This window comes from Dreissena polymorpha, chromosome 14 (assembly GCF_020536995.1).
Source record: "Dreissena polymorpha isolate Duluth1 chromosome 14, UMN_Dpol_1.0, whole genome shotgun sequence".
Classification (NCBI taxonomy): Eukaryota; Metazoa; Mollusca; class Bivalvia; order Myida; family Dreissenidae; genus Dreissena; species Dreissena polymorpha.
The window spans coordinates 25,192,336-25,213,382 of NC_068368.1; the positions used below are offsets into that span (position 1 = coordinate 25,192,336).

The window sequence follows — 21,047 nt, forward strand, 5'->3', positions numbered from 1 at the left end:
ATTCAGCAACTTTCATTGCTTGTCAGAAATGTCACGAAGGTGGCACACATAAATCACAACATGGAGATATATAACTAGATTTTATTTGTGATCTGATGGGTTATTTACGTTCATTTAGCAATATGAGTTTAGCGTTAACAATAGATATGTATTTAATGAATATGCCATAGTCGTATCTGGTAAAAATGCTTATGACATGCGTATAAATTATAATTATTACAATTTGTGTACTCCGTTGTACTTTCTTAATTAAGGTGTAAGTGTTCATATAAACTAATCTCCGTATTCTTTTTACTAAAAACGGTGAAAAACAGAGATGATCTTAATTTGAGCGGAAAAATCGTTTCGTACGACTTATATATGTAAGTAGAACACCTTATCATTTGTTTAAATTATAGTCATGGCATATAACAAATATCGGCGCCAAATGACGTCTGAGTATAACAAATGATAACGCACATGTTATGACCGTAATCAAGTAGCAAAAATTATTTGTCGCAATAGATTATATTGTAATTAACATATAAATCGAGATAGGACATTTGTTGTTTTCGGTAGATAATTGTTTAATTTTTGTGAGCGCGAGTGACTTTCTCTGACGTACTGATGTCACAATCTAAACAAACGTCGTCATTTTACGCTGAAAACGCTGAAAATTATCGATAACGTTTACTGTTATTTTTCAATGTTTGACAACGTGAGGTATCTTTTTTTAAACACGGATATGTTTATATAAATCACAAAAAGGCATTACATACAATAGTATGACCAGTGTTGTAAAGATGTAACTATTTAAGCAGACTTATTGATATGTTGTAAAAGATTTGGCCAGCACTTACACGTTATTTAAATGGAATTGAAATGGCACAGTTTCTGGAATTCTTCGTTAAATTTCGTAAGTTAACGTGGACCAACATCTTACATTAAAGAAATACTTACACACTAGTTTTGTATGCCTTTGAATGCATTTATTGACGATGTAGAACATGAGTTGAGTATTTGAAGTTATGTTTATTTTTGAAAGGACTATGTATTTTTAATCATACTTAATATATTGACATTGCAGATAGCAAAACAAATATGGCCTACCTTGTGCAAGTATGCACTTATTAAATCAGAATAAGTGGGCTTTTATTTGTATAATACACAATTATTTACATAATGTTCAATAAAAAATACACATATTGTATATACATAATAAGCACTAAGACACAGTATCGAAATATAAGGGAAATGGTCCAGTCTCGTGTACTATTGAGTCGTATTCTGAGAAAACTGGGCATAATAAATATGCGTAGTGTCGTCCCAGATTAGCCTGTGCAGTCCACACAGGCTAATCAGGGACGACACTTTCCGCCTAAATTGGATTTTTGCTAAGAAAAGACTTCATTTAAACGAAAAATGTCATAAAAGCGGAAAGTGTCGTCCCAGATTAGCCTGTGCGGACTGCAAAGGCTAATCTGGGACGACACTTTACACACATGCATTATGCCCAGTTTTCTCAGAACGCGACTCAATTAGTTTCAATTTAAGAGGGCATGCATCTGGCAGGTATTATTAATACATACACATTATTTTAGTATACATATACATGTATGTTATGGGTATTGTAGAAAACCATTGTAGTGTGTGTAGGTTTGTTGACGTTTAAAGTGTCACTATGCGTAAAAGAAATTTTAACAAATATGTAGGAGATGATAATCATAGATTCAGCAAACGTCAGTATATGATGTAACGAAAAATCGTCAGTGTTGCGTTTAATACCAAAATCACGAAACATGCCTCATGCAAAATTAATTTATATTTAATTCATTTATTTAAACATTTAAACTTTTATCATAATGGATATCTCTTGAAAATACAATCAATATTAACTTACATCATAATGGCGACTTATAAATCATCTTAATGAAATTTTCGTGTACTTGATAAATGAAATGTGGGTATAATAGTATATTTTTCCTGTCGACCAATTATTAAGAGTACAATAAATTCAACTTATATATCTTCGCGTGTACATGTAGTTTTTACAGTAATAAAGGTACATATAGCAATGAACTATTACACGCATTTGCAGCCGGTGCCGGATTTAGTACCATGAAGGCCCATATGTATTGACTTATTTGAGGCCCTTGCCACAGGCATCTAGTCGACATAGTGCCTACAAGGGCACCAGTGCCGAGTCGATTTCACTCGTTTGAAGTAGCCTACCGGTACCCTTGCCCCAAGCATCTGGTCGACATAGTGCCTACAAGAGCACCAGTGCCCAGTCGATTTCACTCGTTTGAAGTAGCCTACCAGTACCCTTGCCCCAGGCATCTAGTCGACATAGTGCCTACAAGAGCACCAGTGCCCAGTCGATTTCACTCGTTTGAAGTAGCCTAGCGGTACCCTTGCCCCAAGCATCTGGTCGACATAGTGCCTACAAGAGCACCAGTGTCCAGTCGATTTCACTCGTTTGAAGTAGCCTACCAGTACCCTTGCCCCAGGCATCTAGTCGACATAGTGTCTACAAGGGCACCAGTGCCCAGTCGATTTCACTCGTTTGAAGTAGCCTACCAGTACCCTTGCCCCAGGCATCTAGTCGACATAGTGTCTACAAGGGCACCAGTGCCTAGTCGATTTAACTCGTTTGAAGTAGCCTACCAGTACCCTTGCCCCAGGCATCTAGTCGACATAGTGTCTACAAGGCCAGTGCCCAGTCGATTTCACTCGTTTGAAGTAGCCTACCAGTACCCTTGCCCCAGGCGTCTAGTCGACATAGTGCCTAAAAGAGCACCATTGCCCAGTCGATTTCACTCGTTTGAAGTAGCCTACCAGTACCCTTGCCCCAGGCGTCTAGTCGACATAGTGCCTACAAGGCCATGGCCCAGTCGATTTCACTCGTTTGAAGTAGCCTACCAGTACCCTGACCCCAGGCATCTAGTCGACATAGTGCCTACAAGAGCACCAGTGCCCAGTCGATTTCACTCGTTTGAAGTAGCCTACCAGTACCCTGACCCCAGGCATCTAGTCGACATAGTGCCTACAAGAGCACCAGTGCCTAGTCGATTTCACTCGTTTGAAGTAGCCTACCAGTACCCTTGCCCCAGGCATCTAGTCGACATTGTGCCTACAAGAGCACCAGTGCCCAGTCGATTTCACTCGTTTGAAGTAGCCTACCAGTACTCTTGCCCCAGGCATCTAGTCGACATTGTGCCTACAAGGCCAGTGCCCAGTCGATTTCACTCGTTTGAAGTAGCCTACCAGTACCCTTGCCCCAGGCTCTAGTCGACATAGTGCCTACAAGGCCATGGCCCAGTCGATTTCACTCGTTTGAAGTAGCCTACCAGTACCCTGACCCCAGGCATCTAGTCGACATAGTGCCTACAAGCGCACCAGTGCCCAGTCGATTTCACTCGTTTGAAGTAGCCTTCCAGTACCCTTGCTCCAGGCATCTAGTCGACATAGTGCCTACAAGAGCAACAGTGCCCAGTCGATTTCACTCGTTTGAAGTAGCCTAGCAGTACCCTTGCCCCAGGCATCTAGTCGACATAGTGCCTACAAGAGCACCAGTGCCCAGTCGATTTCACTTGTTTGAAGTAGCCTACCAGTACCCTTGCCCCAGGCATCTAGTCGACATTGTGCCTACAAGAGCACCAGTGCCCAGTCGATTTCACTCGTTTGAAGTAGCCTACCAGTACTCCCTTGCCCCAGGCATCTAGTCGGCATAGTGCCTACAAGAGCACCAGTGCCCAGTCGATTTCACTTGTTTGAAGTAACCTACCAGTACCAAGGCTGGCAAGACAAAGTGTAACCACGTCTTTTTATAAGTATAACATGTCATTATAATATAGTTATTACATTATAAGTATTAAATAACGAATGTGAGAAATTAATAAATGTAGTCTGTATATTTACGTATGTATCTATTTATTCAGAAAGAAATATTATGAAACTTAAATTACGATACACGAAAGGTAGTTAGCGTGGACCGTTCGATACTTTAATTACGAGTCAAACGTTTACGATTACCAACCTCTTTTTTAAGTAACGACTGATGAGTAACGTACTTTCACAAAGTTATCTATCTTAATTTCTCAGTAGTAAAATTCACAATCTAATCTAATCTATATAGAACATTTTCTGAAAGTCAATATTCTGCTTAACGTCGTTTTCAGTTGCCATAAAGGCAAACGTATTAAATCGTTATTGTGCCATTAAAGCATAATTGCTGTATTTCTGAATTTTTAGTTTGGAATAGGTTCGTTCGCCGGTTGCGTTCGTGATTTTTAAGCATCTGTGAGTTTGTAGCGCAGTCAAAATATTTGGAATTGTAGACTGAACCATGTTGTCACATGGGCCCCTAAAAGTCGCGGGACCATGTCTAATGAGTACTCCGGAACTTATTGCAACATAACGATGTTTTTAGTTGTGAGCGGTAGCGAGCAACTAATGTAGAGGTTGTTTGGCAAGTCAGTCTGCTGTTAGCTACGCTAAGAACGATAACCACTGCCTGTTTATAATTCACCACTGCCAGTGGTGAAGTATAAACAGGCTGTGGTTATCGTTCCTAGCGAAGCTAAGATACAGGCTGTCTGCAGTGTACCAGTGCTGCAGACAGCCTGTATGTAATCAATAGTGTTTAAGAGGTTGTGCGACGATATTGGCCAGTTTAGAGTTTATAACAGCTTGTGCGACGACATTGGCCAGTTTATCATTGAAATCTGTACATATTGGCTGCTTTCAGGGAAAACGGGGCTTAATGCATGTCAAATATGATTAGCCTGTGCATACTGATAAGCATGTGCAATGCGCACCAGCTAATCAAGGACGACACTTTCTGATTTTATGGTGTTTTTCGTTTAAAGTGAGTCTCTGGTACTGGGATGACAATTAATGCACAACCAATTGTGAAAAAAGAGACATATTGTTGTTAATTTGTCTAAGTTAGTTCTATAACATATATATGAGGATTAACAGTGCACGCGCATCTCGACCTGTTTAAGACTCACTCTTTATAAATTTGAATGGGTTGTGTTCATTTCAATCTTGCGATATGAAAAGCTATAACATAATTTTGAAAACTGCCTTCAGGGCTTTGAATATAGAGATACATTGTCTGCGTCTCCTGAAATACACGGCGACATATGGTACTGTTTTCTTGCACAATTACGGTTCGTGGTCGTTTTAGGATGTATTGTGTTCTATAAAGAAAAGGTAAAACTCTTTAAAGTAATGGTTTGCTGTTTCCATGTCAATTGAAATAAAATATGAATAATCCATATTAATTCTTTAGCCAATAGTGTTCCGACTACAGCATTCATCATTACTGTTCGCACAGGCTAATCAGGTACGACACTTGCCGTTTTTATGATATAATTCGTTTAAAGAAAGCCTATTCTTAACAAAAATCAAGTTAAGGCGGAAAGTGTCGTCCCTGATTAGCCTGTGCGGGCTGCACAGGCTAATCTGGGACAACATTTTACGCACATGCATTAGATCCCCTTTTGCAGAGCACGGTCAATATGTATAATCACAGTCAGATCATCATAAACAGTCTCGCTGATCTCTGCAGTCAATACTCGCTGACATAACCATATTTGTACAATCCCAACGGAGTAGATGGGTAATTGAGATTTCACCTTAATGGGACTGTGACCGAAGCACTCGAAACTTTGCCTGACGTAACTCAGCAAACATCCGTGCAAATGTTCAATGGTGTTTGACAAAACTTTATAATGGCAAATATTACAGATAATCAAATCTAATGGAGAGTTGTGTACATTTGTATTAGCCGGGGATTTATAAACCGGACGTCTACAGGTACGTTTATTATATTAACCGCACCATGTGTACCATAGCGCTAAAATGAAGACGCAACATTATGAAATTGCAATTATGATAATTGTACGTAAATGTTTGTCTAAGGCCCAGAGACTAGCTCTGTAAGGAACATAAGCGATTAATAATCTAATACGTGCATAATTTACAACGCAATCAATCACATTAATTGTTATACTCTAAATGTGGCAGTAGGAAGACGAATGAAATTTCATGAAGAATTTAAAAACATTAACAACCTTATCTTAATCCTGATATTGTGTGTGAATGATATAAAGATCTTGCGTTGGCAGTCATAAATACAAGAAGAAAGATTTAACATACGTTTCACTTCAATAATATTTCAGAATGTCACTACATGATAAAAGCGACAATTTAACTGCAATACCCATTACAAATATATGTGCATATTAAGTCCTTTCTCAAAAGATTCAACATTAAGCTGTTACTTAATCAATAAAATAAAAAAAGCCAAAGACTTACAGAATCCAGTAAATTCAACTTTCTCTTAAGCTATAAAAATTGTAGATCCGGTAGCTGTGTCAAAAGTCGAGGTCCTCCTACGACATCCTTCCGTGAAATGCATTTGCTGATACCAAAGTACAGGAAGTTGCGGGTATTACAGTTCTTGGATAGACGAAAATTCTCACTAAAATTTAGCATTTCTTACAGGGCTGAAGAATGTGCTTATGATTTTTGGTCAGCTATGTCACACTATCAAACCGACAGGAAATTATTTCAACTTGTTCTGTACTTAAGCCGGTCACTACTGCCGTGAGTCTTGGCTGTTTGTTGTTTATCAGGGCATACAGTACGGAAACGAAAGTCAGAAAAGTGTGCGTCAAGTCCGAATCGACGCAAAGACCATCAAACAAAACAAATCACACACAGTTGATTAAAACAATACATTTACATCAGTTCTTTTTGCCGAATCGACACAAAGACCATCAAACAATACGAATCACACACACATTATTTATCTCTAAAAGTATCGTACAATCTTTACAAGATGCTTCTGTTTAATTAACTGTTTAAGCGAATACCTTCTTTTAAATCATGACATATATAGCATTAATGGAGTTTTGCAATAACCTCGGCATATAACTCGACGTGTTTAGATTTGTTATCAACTCTAGTTTCTGGGAAAGGTTTTCATGCTGTTCAAATGAACTTGTAAACAGGAAGTGTTCGTTAGAACCAATAACGTAGCTCACTATAGTTTGAAAAATTGTTAGTAACTAATAATCATTGCATAAGATTAAAATAGAAGAACTAACACAACGCATTAAATGCTATCCATGTAATCAGATGTATTTATTAAATATTTACTCACATGCACAAAAGCTAGCCTACGGTCGTAGGATAATGCTAATGAGGACACGCTTAAATACATTTTACTTAGCTTTTAGCATTCTCATTAATTCATGGCGTTGTTGAGGGTCCCTTTATACATGACATTGGAAACGAATATGAAGTTCGCTCGAGAAAGATTAAACGCAGGTCATTTGAAACTTATTTTATTTGTCGGCTAATGAAAATGAACCACCATGACATGGCATACGTGTATATCAAGTAAGTCACTAAATTGTGCCTATTTACAAATGGTAAATGAGGGTATTTCTTGGCATAAAGAGTCGTTGTATGTACGTTTTTTGCCTTGATTATTTATATATGCGTTGCGATTGCGTCGAAACCTTGACACAAGTTTTGTTGAATATGAGTGAGCCAGGTGCATTGTTCTCATGAATGCATGTCTATTATGCAAAAAAATCGCTGTAATCTTCTTGCAAAAAGTCACAATTATACGACTTTTTGCCAATTGCATGCGGTTGCGTTGTTTCGGTAATGATTGCATAAAAATAAGCTGCAAAATGGCGAAAAAAGCATGCGAAGTTTGAGTGATTCTTCCTAACATAACGTATCCTTAATATAATGGTGCTGTGTTTGCATGGTATTAAATGGTATTTCCCAAAATCATAGACATCCGCATAATAACTACAATATCGAATATCCAGTATTAATTTTAAAAAAAATTATTGTTGTATTTTGTCTTATAAATGTTTTAACCATTTTGTCAGTTTATAAAAAGGTTTCAAGGTAATATGTTTGTACGGTAACAGCACAAATGATATGTAGAAATGTGACTATATAGTTTAAGGTGACGATTAGGCGATACTCAAGCTGAAAAATTAGGCTAGAAAAGAAATATATACACACAATCAAATTGCTAGTGATAACTATTTTTTAATATTGATTGATAAAGGATTGATATGCTTCCACATGGATGATACATGACAACAATGGACACAGACGTTTGGTACATCATTATGGAGATGAATGGACGTTGGCATTGCAGTATTGCGTTACTCATGATATACGCGAGGTACACCAATGTTAAGTTATTTAGAGCCAACGGTTATTACAATGGTGTAGTTCTGGTATTATGGTTGATTCTGTTACAAGGCCAATGTTTGAAATTTTTCAAGCATGTATGTTAACATTTTCATCTAAATGTAATATATAAAAAACATTATTTTTGAGCAACACGAGCGAATCATATCCTGTTTAGTTTAACTAAAAGATATGTAGCCCCATTGATACCACTCTATGTGTATTTAAGAAGCAACGAACAATCGCTCAAGCTTACGATATATAATGCATCGATATTCAATTCGTTTTATAGCAACAGTAAATGTCAATGGCGAAGTGTGACTTTCCGCGAAGTGTTTCAATTTCAATTAAAAAACATAATCTGAATGTTACATTATTACCGATGTCGAAGACACGATGATTACTGTCCTGCTCTTGTCGGCGTTTTCAGGAGCGTTATGTTTTTCCCAAGGCAGTTGCTGATGAATTAACGAGAGTGTTGAATATGGAAATGCATTGTGGTTAAAACTGTATAAAACTGGCAATAGTGGTAAAATATTGCAAATTGTTAAAGATATGTATGAAAATGTTAGATCATGTGTTAAATCAAGTTCTACTTGACCTCAAACAACATTTGTAGAAAACATACTTGGAAGAAAAAACAAAACAAATAAAATATTTTACACACTACAAATTAAAAACCATACAGAAAACTCCAAAATCCAAAATAAATGGCAAGTCCTTTTTGGAGAAAATGAACTTAATTGGGAACACATATTTACCATGCCATATAAAGCAACTATTGAAAGCACACTGAGAAATTTTCAATATAAATACATCCATAGAATTATAGCAACAAATAAATATCTCTTTAAATGCAAATTATCTAAGTCAATCTGTGTGACTTCTGCAGTGAAAACATTGAAACTATAGAACATCTTTTTTGGGAGTGCAAACACATCCAGCCTATTTGGAATCAATTAATATCTTTTCTTGAACAACAGCAACTAAACGTTAAACTATCTTTCTTAAATGTAAGTTTCGGAATTAACTCATTGAAATCAATAGACGGTAATAATATTGTGAATTTTATGGTTATATTGATGAAATATTTTATCTCAAACATGAAGTACAAAAAAACAAGTACCAAATTGTAATTGTTTTGTCCATAGTGTTAAACTAAAAATCCAGATTGAGAAAGAAATAGCCCTCAGTAATAACACATTACAAATCTTTGAACAAAAATGGAATCGGGTTAAATTCTCATAATGTTTTGTCCACTTATATACATTTCACTCTAATGTTAGTTTATCTTTCTAAAATAGTTTTGTTTATTTTTTTTCAATCTGACAAGGTCATTGGGAATATACAACAAAACACACAAATCCAGTATGCTTTCTTCCGACTTAATACAACTCATCATTTTTTATAACTATTCCTCTGTTGTTCTTTTCTTTTCTCTCTCTAAAAAATATTAATATATATATATATATATATATATATATATTAGCATATATTGTATAACATGTCTGAATTGTATAGCTTTATACAATCACTGTGTTGTATGATCATATACATGTTTACATTGTATGTATGATATTGAATAAAAAAAAAAGTTCTACTTGACCTGAAGAAGTTCAAGCCCATTATGATAATTTGCGTTTGTGTAATACTTGGGACCTAAGAGTAAACACTTCAAAAACTAACATGATGGTTTTCCGTAAGAGGGGCCGTTTACGCCAAAATGAGGGATGAACAAACGATTTCCATAACCTTGACACGGTTAATAACTTTTATAATTTAGGTACCGTTATACATTATACAGGTAGTTTCACATTAAACCAAGAACATTAAGTAGGTAAAGCCCTTAAGGCTATGAATACTTTAATTTACTAGTGTAAAATGTATAATCTAAAACCTAAAAAGCTTTGTCAGTTATTTGATGCATTTGTTGGTTCGATTCTTAACTATGCCTCCGAAATTTGGGGTTTCACAAAGTCTAAAGAAATAGAACGTATTCATTTAAAGGTCTGTAAAAGAATGCTACAAGTAAGACCCAACAATTGTAACACATGTGTTAATGGAGAGTTGGGTAGATACCAACTTTAGATTAATCGTTTTATAAGAATGTTAACATATTGGTTTAATATTAGATTGAGTAATAAAAATATTATTCTCCATTCTGTGTATGGTATGAATGTTGAAGAGTGTCATAAGGGACACATCAATTGGGTCTCACATATTAAACAGTTGTTAGCCGATTATGGTTATGGGTATGTTTTAATAACCCTAGTTCTGTGTGTGTGTTACTTCTTTTATATGCCAGATTAGAGACATATAATTATAGATACATTTAAATACGAATGGTATGGTACATTAAGTAACCGTCCTGTATTAGACATGTACAGAGTTTTTAAACCTAAAATAGTATACGCATCTTATTTGGATTTGTTACCAAGGAATTTGCGTATTCCCTTTGTAAAGAATTTCTGTACACCCATTGATAATTCAAACCGGGCGGTATGCCCGCAATAATATTCCTCGCAACGAAAGAAACTGTGTATGTTGCAATAGAAGAGATATTGAAGATGGGTTTCACTTCGTTTGTATTTGTCCATGTTATAGTGTTGTATGACAAAAATACCTTAAAATGCATGTATATGTTAATCCATCTGTTTTAAAGTATCACAAATTACTGACTTCATCCGAAAAAAAAACGAACCTTTCAAGTTGTGTTAATATATAACAGAAGCATATGTTATTCGCAATTCATTGCTCATTAATACCATATAACTGATATCATTTACAAATCTGCCTGTCATTATATGTTTAAAAAGTTTACTATATACATTATACTTCATTTGTATTTATCTTGTGTATTTTTTCATTTCTATTGAGCTTAAATGAATCCAATACGTTACATACTTACTTTAATACTGTATGTATTAAGACGATGTACTTATGTATAAGTCTAAATACAATGTTTGTTCTGTTCGGTTCGGTTAAATCTAACGTTAATGATTATCTCTCGCCTTGATTCAGAATCAATTTTATATTAATAATCTTTTTTCACCAGTTGCCTAATTATTACGCTGTGTTCGTGGTGTTATTTTCTCAAGCATATACAATTATTATTCAATATAAGCAATCGTTGTTGGCTGTCTTACAGCGTCGGTTAGTCATCCATTATTGCTTGACTTCCCTCAAAAATACAGTTGATAAGTTTCTCTATGAATTCTATAACAATTTGTTTTCTAGGATGATCATCTATTTATGAAAACAAATCATCAATAAAGATTGTATATGTAGCGTCTGAATCGATCATTGTTCATGACACAAATGATTGATCATGACGAAAAGATTTAAATGCTGTTACAATTTATATACATATGTATATATATATATATATATATATATATATATATATATATATATATATATATATATATATATATATATATATATATATATATATATATATATATATATATATATATATATAGTTGGATGAAATGTAATTAATAATCACATACATGTAGGGTATCGCTCGTTTGTAAACGCTAACCCATGTGATGAAAGACGTTATAAGCACATTACAATCTTTTGGAAACCGAATAAAAATGATGGTGTGTGTATTTCAGAACGTCCGGAATCATGTGGGATAATTAACAACGCTTACAATGTATAAATATGTTTGATGTAACATAGCTTAAATTCGCTAACCAGTCATATTATTATGTTAATACTAATTTCCAAGTCGTTAAGGTCAATAAATGGAAACGAAAATCGTTTTAGATATTTGACCATAAAATGAAATAAATGTAATTTAATTGTATTATCATACCATGAATTATACCTTCTGTGTGGAAAAATAACGTGTATAATACGAAAACTCGAGCACATTTGCGCGATGTTTCCGTGAAAAAGCCCAACACAAAAACAATATGAGCGTTAACAGAACACCGATTTTATTTATGTTATCCTTTAATGTTGGAAGCATTTGTGTACGATTTATCTAATATATGTTTTATATCGTCTGATCGGCTAGTTTGATGGGTTTTCCCGCGGATTTTAGGCTCTCCAGAATGTACCCGCGGTGCTGTGCACGATTCTCCGCTCGGCATGACCCAAGACTAATGCGCCTTGTTGACGAATCGCGGTGAGTAAATGCATTGTAAGTGCTTATATCCATTTTTTGGCAATCAAGTTAGTTGGTGCATGATAATACAACTATATTATATATTTCAAACAAATATTATAATGAAACTGTAAGGGTCTTGTATTGTGATTTTTAAACATTTAAAAATAAGGTTAAACAAAATACGTAGACTTGTTACGGACCATCACATGCAAGTAAACATATGGGGCACGTCGCTAGCACGCGTCCGACCGACCAACGATGTTTGCTTGGATCGGGCAGCTGCCGTCCGATTTTTCTTATTTATAATATCGTCAGACATCGAAGACGGCTATGCGGTACAATTTCTGACGCTCGGAAGGCAACGACCGATATACTGTTGTCGCCAGAGTCGGCCCTGCTTCTATAGACATTTAATGGCGATCGGTTGACTCGTATTTACTTTAAATCTGCAATCAGTTGCGGCGATCGTCCAAATCTCACTATCAGCACACGGGCGCCAGCTTGGCATAAGACGGTCGCCATCAATTGCTCGAACTGATTGTTTCAAGTATCGGTCATGGTAAAGCTTGAATGTGTGACCGGAGTTTTTTAAGCAGTTCTTCACCAATTGTTAACATTTAATTCATCCGATCTTTATTAACCAAGACATACCTTACCAGTCCCAAAAACGTAGTATTAGATAACAACTATAGATGGATGAAACGTCATGCTATGAAACTTACACATTTAATGTTTGGCCGATAAGTTTAAACGTTAAAGCCTATTCCTGTTATTTTTGTCCGAAATTCGACATGTATGACACGTACTTAGTGGTATCGAACATGCCACATTATCTGGGCCGCGCATCGATCTGTGTACAGCCATTTAAGTCCGGGTGTCACGGCATGTCTTAACATTCCTCAGTCGGTTCAACACAGCCTGATGGAGGGTATCCCGGGAATGCACATGAGCTCAAACACGTCAGGGTAAACTCCTAGGCTAAGACCTGGGCTCCCAACTCGCCGCTGGTGTCAGCTTATAAGATATGCGTTCAGCGTCATCAAATTGAATGGGAACTCAAATAGTTCGCACGTGTTTAAATACGGACACCGCAAGAGGAAAAGTGGGTTCAGTGATCTTCAAATTGTCAATGCCAGTCATTGTGTTGGGTTTAATATTTGTTTCGGAAAATTTCATTTTGATTGATGTCACCTGAACACTCCCGTTTGCACATGACAAGATATTATTTGAAGAGTTTATCCAATAACACCAAAAATATGTTTGTTCAGTCATTAAACTGTAAAAAGCGTAATAATTGATATCCGATTTCCTGCCATATTGCCTGCGCGAGTACAAGTATACATTACATTTTATACCCCGTGCTATTGATAATAAACATATAAATATAAATCAAGGATATGTTAATATTACAAGGATATGTTGACCAAGTTCACGTTTTTTTTCAATTGCTTAATAATAACATATAGTTACTTAATCGTATACTAATTCCAGTTCACCGGACAAAGATATGTTATTTGAGGTTAGACGTTATTTCACACATAAATCATATCAAATTTTACTTACTTTTCTAATAATAGTTTAAATACAATTAAAATATATGAAAGAACAAATCAATGAAACTGTATATTCTGTATTCTCGCTTAAAGGACATATTTGTAATATGTTCTTGCCACTTGTATCGCTGGTGTTTGACTTAGAAAAGCGTCCTTTTAACCATAAATAGGTCATCCTTATAGAATAGTTTCGTTTATGTACGCGATCAAGAAGACATGAATTTCAAATTGAATGCGTAGTATAAGTCGGTTCCGTCTGGTATGCGTGCAATGAGTGATTTTATCAAATAGTCGGTTCCGGCTGGTATGTGTGCAAGGAGTGATTTTATCAAATAGTCGGTTCCGGCTGGTATGCGTGCAAGGAGTGATTTTATCAAATAGTCGGTTCCGGCTGGTATGTGTGCAAGGAGTGATTTTATCAAATAGTCGGTTCCGGCTGGTATCTGTGCAAGGAGTGATTTTATCAAATAGTCGGTTCCGGCTGGTATGCGTGCAAGGAGTGATTTTATCAAATAGTCGGTTCCGGCTGTTATGTGTGCAAGGAGTGATTTTATCAAATAGTCGGTTCCGGCTGGTATGTGCGCAAGGAGTAATTTATTTTTTTTAATAGTCGGTTCCGGCTGGTATGCGTGCAAGGAGTGATTTTATCAAATAGTCGGTTCCGGCTGGTATCTGTGCAAGGAGTGATTTTATCAAATAGTCGGTTCCGGCTGGTATGTGTGCAAGGAGTGATTTTATCAAATAGTCGGTTCCGGCTGGTTTGCGTGCAAGGAGTGATTTTATCACATTGTCGGTTCCGGCTGGTATGTGTGCAAGGAGTGATTTTATCAAATAGTCGGTTCCGGCTGGTATGTGTGCAAGGAGTGATTTTATCAAATAGTCGGTTCCGACTGGTATGTGTGAAAGGAGTAAAAAAAATTAAATAGTCGGTTCCGGCTGATATGCGTGCGAGGAATGATTTTATCAAATAGTCGGTTCCGGCTGGTATGTGTGCAAGGAGTGATTTTATCAAATAGTCGGTTCCTGCTGTTATGTGTGCAAGGAGTGATTTTATCAAATAGTCGGTTCCGGCTGGTATGTGTGCAAGGAGTGATTTTATCAAATAGTCGGTTCCGGCTGGTATGTGTGCAAGGAGTGATTTTATCAAATAGTCGGTACCGGCTGGTATGCGTGCAAGGAGTGATTTTATCAAATAGTCGGTTCCGGCTGGTATGTGTGCAAGAAGTGATTTTATCAAACAGTCGGTTCCGGCTGGTATGTGTGCAAGGAGTGATTTTATCAAATAGTCGGTTCCGGCTGGCATGTGTGCAAGGAGTGATTTTATCAAATAGTCGGTTCCGGCTGATATGCGTGCAAGGAGTGATTTTATCAAATAACTGTTTAGAACTGAAAAGCGTAGTTATGTATTCATTATGACATATCATAATAGTAAAGTAAAACATTGTGCAATATATAACATTTAAACATAACCTTAAGTACATGTACATACTGTTTCATCATTGACTAAATTACCCTGTAATTATTGTTTAATCGAACACACAGTTTGTTCGAGAAATCTTTTGGGAAACAAGCAAAAAAAATTCCTATCATACACACTTAGTCTTATTTTCAAAGGTCGGTATTTTTGGCTTTACTTAAATGAAATGTATTTTTATTAAGTATTGAACTAACTATAACGCACATTTATCAGTGTTATCGCTAAAATCACGCACAGCTATCAGTGCTATCGCTAAAATCACGCACATTTTTCAGTGCTATCGCTGAAATCACGCACATTTATCAGTGCTATCGCTAAAATCACGCACAGCTATCAGTGCTTTCGCTGAAATCACGCCACATTTATCAGTGCTATCGCTGAAATCACGCGCATTTATCAGTGCTATCGCTGAAATCACGCACATTTATCACTGCTATCGCTGAAATCACACACATTTATCAGAGCCATCGCTGAAATCACGCTCATTTATCAGTGCTTTCGCTGAAATCACGCCACATTTATCAGTGCTATCGCTGAAATCACGCGCATTTATCAGTGCTATCGCTGAAATCACGCACATTTATCACTGCTATCGCTGAAATCACACACATTTATCAGAGCTATCGCTGAAATCACGCCACATTTATCAGTGCTATCGCTGAAATCACGACACATTTATCAGTGCTATCGCTGAAATCACGCCACATTTATCAGTGCTATCGCTGAAATCACGCATATTTATCAGTGCTATCGCTGAAATCACGCTGCATTTATCAGTGCAATCGCTGGAATCGTAGTAATACCTAAATGGACTTCTTCACAGATTGACGAAATGACCTTGTCCAACTTTTTGTCACATATTCTAAAATGAATTAATACTAAATATAAGTGAGAGATATAGCACTAATGGCGTAGATTCATACTAAAAATACATATTTACTGTATTTGTCGTTCGAAATTGATGAGATTATAAAAGCGTTACAAATATGAATCGATTGAATAATTGTGAGCGTTTCTAATATATTCGTGATATTTTGCGATGACACCTGGCTTGCTTATCTAAGTATTAAATTAATCACACAATTTAACAGCTCAGATTACCGATAGGTTGAGTTGATTACTTTTTTATCTAGTGGTTCGAGACCTAATGGGGCTCACTATTTTGGTTACTTTCATAAATTCTATGTTTGTTTTATACTGGAGCTCTTTAGTTCTTATGTTTACATTTATCACATTAATGCATTTAAAACAAAAATAAAAATGCCCAAAACTGGGGACACTTATCTTTAAAGGTAGAAAGTCGAAATTGAGTTTTATAAAGCAACTTGAAATATGAAAGTTGCAGAGCCTGATGGTTTCTAGGAGGCATTGCTCCTTTTGTTATATAGAACCCACATTTGTTTCTGTTGCTTTTCATGGTATATATTGTCTTTGCATAGTGTACATTAAAAAACTAAAACTAACAAGCGATGTGTTTGTGAAACACTATGTACCAATATATTTGACCTTTAACCTTGCATGATGTCCTTGACATTGACCTTTTACCACTCAAAATGTGCAGCTCTATGAGATACACATGCACTCCAAATATCAAGTTTCTTCAATATTGCAAACGTGTACATAAAATGAACGATTTTAACCCATATGTTTGACCTATGACCTTGAAGGATGACCTTTACCTTTTACGACTCAAAATGTGCAGCTTCATGAGATACACATGCATGCCAAATATGAAGTTGCTATCTTCAATATTGCAAAAGTTATGGCAAATGTTAAAGTTTGCAGAAACAAACAAACGAAGCAACAAACCAACAGACAGGGCAAACACAATATGTCCCCTACTATAGTGGTGGGGGGACATAATAAAAAGAACAAAAATGATTGATCATTAAGTGCCCATCCCTCTGTGCAATATTATATTTATTATAGTTTGCCCAACACAAGTCCCGGGAAGTTGTACATTTGTTGCTTATCGCAATTTCTTGTCCATATACTTTATTTAATAATGTCCAGCCTCTCATGGATCTTTATTTTATTTGGAGCATACTCAAATTGGCCATCCTGCGACCTACAGGAAGTTTCTTTCCATGTTGTTTGTGTATTTAAATATCCCGGCGGGAGTAACCATCATTTTTTTTTTAGAATTATTGTCTAATTGTGCAAATAATTTAAACGAGTGATAATTTTGTTTTACCAAAGTTGTGAAAATGTAAATTTGTAAATATTGAACTAATGTATCTTTATTTGATTTTTTAAACAATTTCTAATTAAAATAAAAAACGCAAATTTCTTATTTGAATTATCGCGATTGATGCTAACGTAGTTCGTGTACTTGTTTAACGATTTGCACACAATAAAAAATGAAGAAAGGAATAAAAATATAATTATAATATATACATGTAAGCACGTTTCAAAACTGTCTTTAAGCGTCAGAAACCACTCTGACATGGACAATTGGGTGGAAAGTCTTTTTCATCATAAAACACCTGTGGCATTGATGAGTAAGAAAAACAAAAAATAAACACCGGTGTTGTGTTAATTACAGCGGATAAATGAAGAACTGCCGGGAAAAAATGACACAAGAAAACAGATAAGAAAGAAAATTAATTTAATGTGAAGTTTCTTTCCTTTGGTCGTTTGTCTCGCATTAATTATTTGCATAAGCCACCTTGCGTTTACTTGCACCCGAAGGCACACGCATGAGCATGCGAAATAGATGCTTTCCATCAGCGAGCACACGGTTTAGATGAAGAAATACAATGCAAAGAAATACTAAGTCAACGATATTTCACTAAAATGAATTGTCTCTGTGCTATTCGACCGATGAATACATATTTTATGTCATAAACTTTGGAAACAATATTCAATCACACCATAGAATGCATATATAAACATTAATTTAGTTATGGCATGTTACAATTAACAAATTAAATTGCCTTCGGCTTGGTACGATTGAATGTAAAAAAGCGCAAGATAAATTGATTTGTCTCGCAAAGAACGCTCAAGTTACCTATTAAACGATGATTAATTTTGGTGAAATAGTTAGGTGACACAATATGGCGTACATTCAAAAATATTTATATTAGATTTTTTCAAAAACATGTTCAATGTGCCTATCTGGATTGAATGTATGAACTGTTTGGAAAAATTAACGTCTTTTTTCTTGAAGCATATATTTGAGTGAAATTTGCCATCCTATGTTGTAAACAGGCAACTCAATCAAATACGCAAATAGCTGTATCTCCTAACACAACCAACACGTCGCCATTTGGAAATGGTCACGTGGTATAACTCCGTTCGACTCTAGTAAACATGTTTGCTCGATTACGTTACATGGTATGTTAAGTTTTGTGATCCAACTATGCCGTGTTGTGACCTCTGTTGAACCAGCAATTCATTATAGGTTTTAATTGTTCATACTTGCATGAGACGCGTTGACAACGAAATATAGCATGTCCTACTTGAACGTTCATAACTGATTATTTGTTTACGCTGGTTTGAATGTGTGAATGATTCTTGAGTTCCTGGGACTTTATAAATATCATGTCTTCACAACGACTTGACCGTGGATTTTAAGACTTCAAAAGGTAAGTTGACTAAAAATATTAAAATAGTGAGCTTTAAAACGTAATAATGTGCGTATGAGTTTATATGTTAAAATGATTGAACTGGTTTATTTCGCTTAATATAGTGTACAGCAATATATCTTAAAGTTATGTGATTATATCCGTCTGTGTAAATATGACAGTTTACGCCAAATGACGTATTTGGATGTTTCGGTTTTTTCTTCCGATTACTGATGTTGGTCAATTATTAAAATAGGAAAATATGTTACTGCGCTTTTTTCGCCCATCTGTTGCACAATATGTAATCTACGTTTTTCTAAGCACAAACGAAGCAAGAACATAAATACTTAATAGTTATTTGAATAAAATGTTGAAACTAGCCTACACATTTGTAAACGATCGCAACTAAGTAGAGTGGGACATACTCAATCCTCCTTGCACGGGTGCCCAGGTGTGGGTGTCCGTAGACACTGATTTGTCATAAGAAATACCGTCTATAATATAATTTTTGCTTCTTTCCTCACTTGTTTTGGAAAAAAAAGATCCAAAGACACTTAAGTTAAATAAATGATGATGCATATTTGTGTTTAAAATTTCAATTAATTGATTCATGCTTTTATCCAATCTTGAACGTCCAACTGTAACCTGATTCGACCACAAACCGCTGAGCTATTCTGCTTTTAATTGATGGAAAACTGGAATTATTTCTTGCAAGAGAAATGCGTTTGCTTCCAGTACTAAGAAAACCTTTTGTCTTTGACCATATATTTCGTTCGACGTAAAAATATATTGAGGTTGGGCCACAAATAGTCTATAGTAGAGGCTGTCTTTTGTCTATGAAAAGCAAACTTTGCCGATAATATTCACAGAGAAAGCTTTCAAGGAAGTTAAAAATATGCAGACATCCGATTTTCCAAAACTGGTAACAAAATGTGTTACAAATTGTGTCGCACTTTATTTTATAAAAACATTGGCAAAGAGGCATATTAACGTGTGTAATTGTTCGATGGATTTGCTATGTTTGTTGAAGGCATACTTATGTTAGATAATGTATGTTTGTATGTTTGTTTACGCATAACAATAACACTAACACTTAACAGTTATTTTAACAAAATGATGAAACTAGCTTACATATGTTTTAATGATCGCAACTAAGTAGAGTGGAAAATACTAAATCCCCGTTGCACATGTGTCCAAGTGTGGGTGTCCGTAGACACTGATTTGTCATACGAAACACCGTCTATAATATCATTTATGCTTCTTACCTCACTTATTTTGAAAAACAAGATCCAAAGACACTTAAGTTATATAAATGATGATGAATATTTGTGTTCTTATTTGTTTGCTGAAAAAGGCCAAAGTTAAATTTTCAAGTTATTGATTCATGCTTTTATCCAATCTTGAACGTCAACTGGTAACATGATTCGACCACAAACCGCTGAGCTAGTCTGCTATTAAATGATGGAAAATATTAATCATTTCTTGCAAAAGAAATGCGTTTGCTTCCAGTACCAAGAAAACATTTTGTCTTTGACCATAGATTTCGTTATATGTAAAAAATATAGTGAGGTTGGGCCATAAATTGTTTATAGTAGAGGCTGTCTTTTGTCTAGGAAATGCAAACTGTGCTAATTATATTCACGAAGAAAGCATTCCAGGAAGTTTAAAATATGCAGTAATCCGATCTTCCAAAACTGGTAACACAATGTGTTACAAATTTTGTCCCACTTTATTTCATTATTTATAAAAGCATTTGCACAGAGGTATATTAACGTGTGAGATTGTTTGATGATCCTGCTTAGTAGGTTGAAGACATACTTATGTTAGATAATGTAACCCAATATGATTATATTGTACCCGCCGGTTAAAACAATGCTGCCTAATGCACGGAATAATAAACCTCGAAATACACACATAATGTTTATTTAACTAATATTATATATTTACAATTTATTGAACATTGTTTTCAAATTATCCATGATATTAACATACTTAAAAAACAAAAGAAACAAAATTGAGTGCAGAAAAGGAAGGACTTCCTTTTTAATTATATGGAATGAGTGAATATGTGACACACGTTAAAAATAACAGAAATGCTGAATATGTGATCCACGTAT

General features: G+C 35.4%; 2 protein-coding genes across 4 annotated transcripts in view; both read left to right on the plus strand.

Moving 5' to 3' along the window:
* LOC127857234 (uncharacterized) overlaps positions 1-3,704 on the plus strand; it is an 83,021-nt gene extending 79,317 nt beyond the window's left edge. Inside the window, exons 6-7 of the mRNA XM_052393650.1 lie at positions 2,404-3,248; positions 3,521-3,704. Of these exons, the coding sequence (XP_052249610.1) occupies positions 2,404-3,248; positions 3,521-3,704 (1,029 nt within the window). The remainder of the gene's footprint in view (positions 1-2,403; positions 3,249-3,520) is intronic.
* LOC127858674 (fibroblast growth factor receptor-like 1) overlaps positions 1-21,047 on the plus strand; it is a 170,200-nt gene that overhangs the window by 15,433 nt on the left and 133,720 nt on the right. The window contains exon 1 of one of the 3 annotated variants that reach the window (XM_052395881.1): positions 5,785-5,805. The exons of 1 other annotated variant lie outside the window; for it this stretch is intronic. The gene's annotated coding sequence lies outside the window, so the exon portion shown is untranslated. Of the gene's footprint in view, positions 1-5,784; positions 5,806-18,678; positions 18,952-21,047 lie in introns of those variants that run through there. One more of the 3 variants, XM_052395879.1, reaches the window with a different exon arrangement.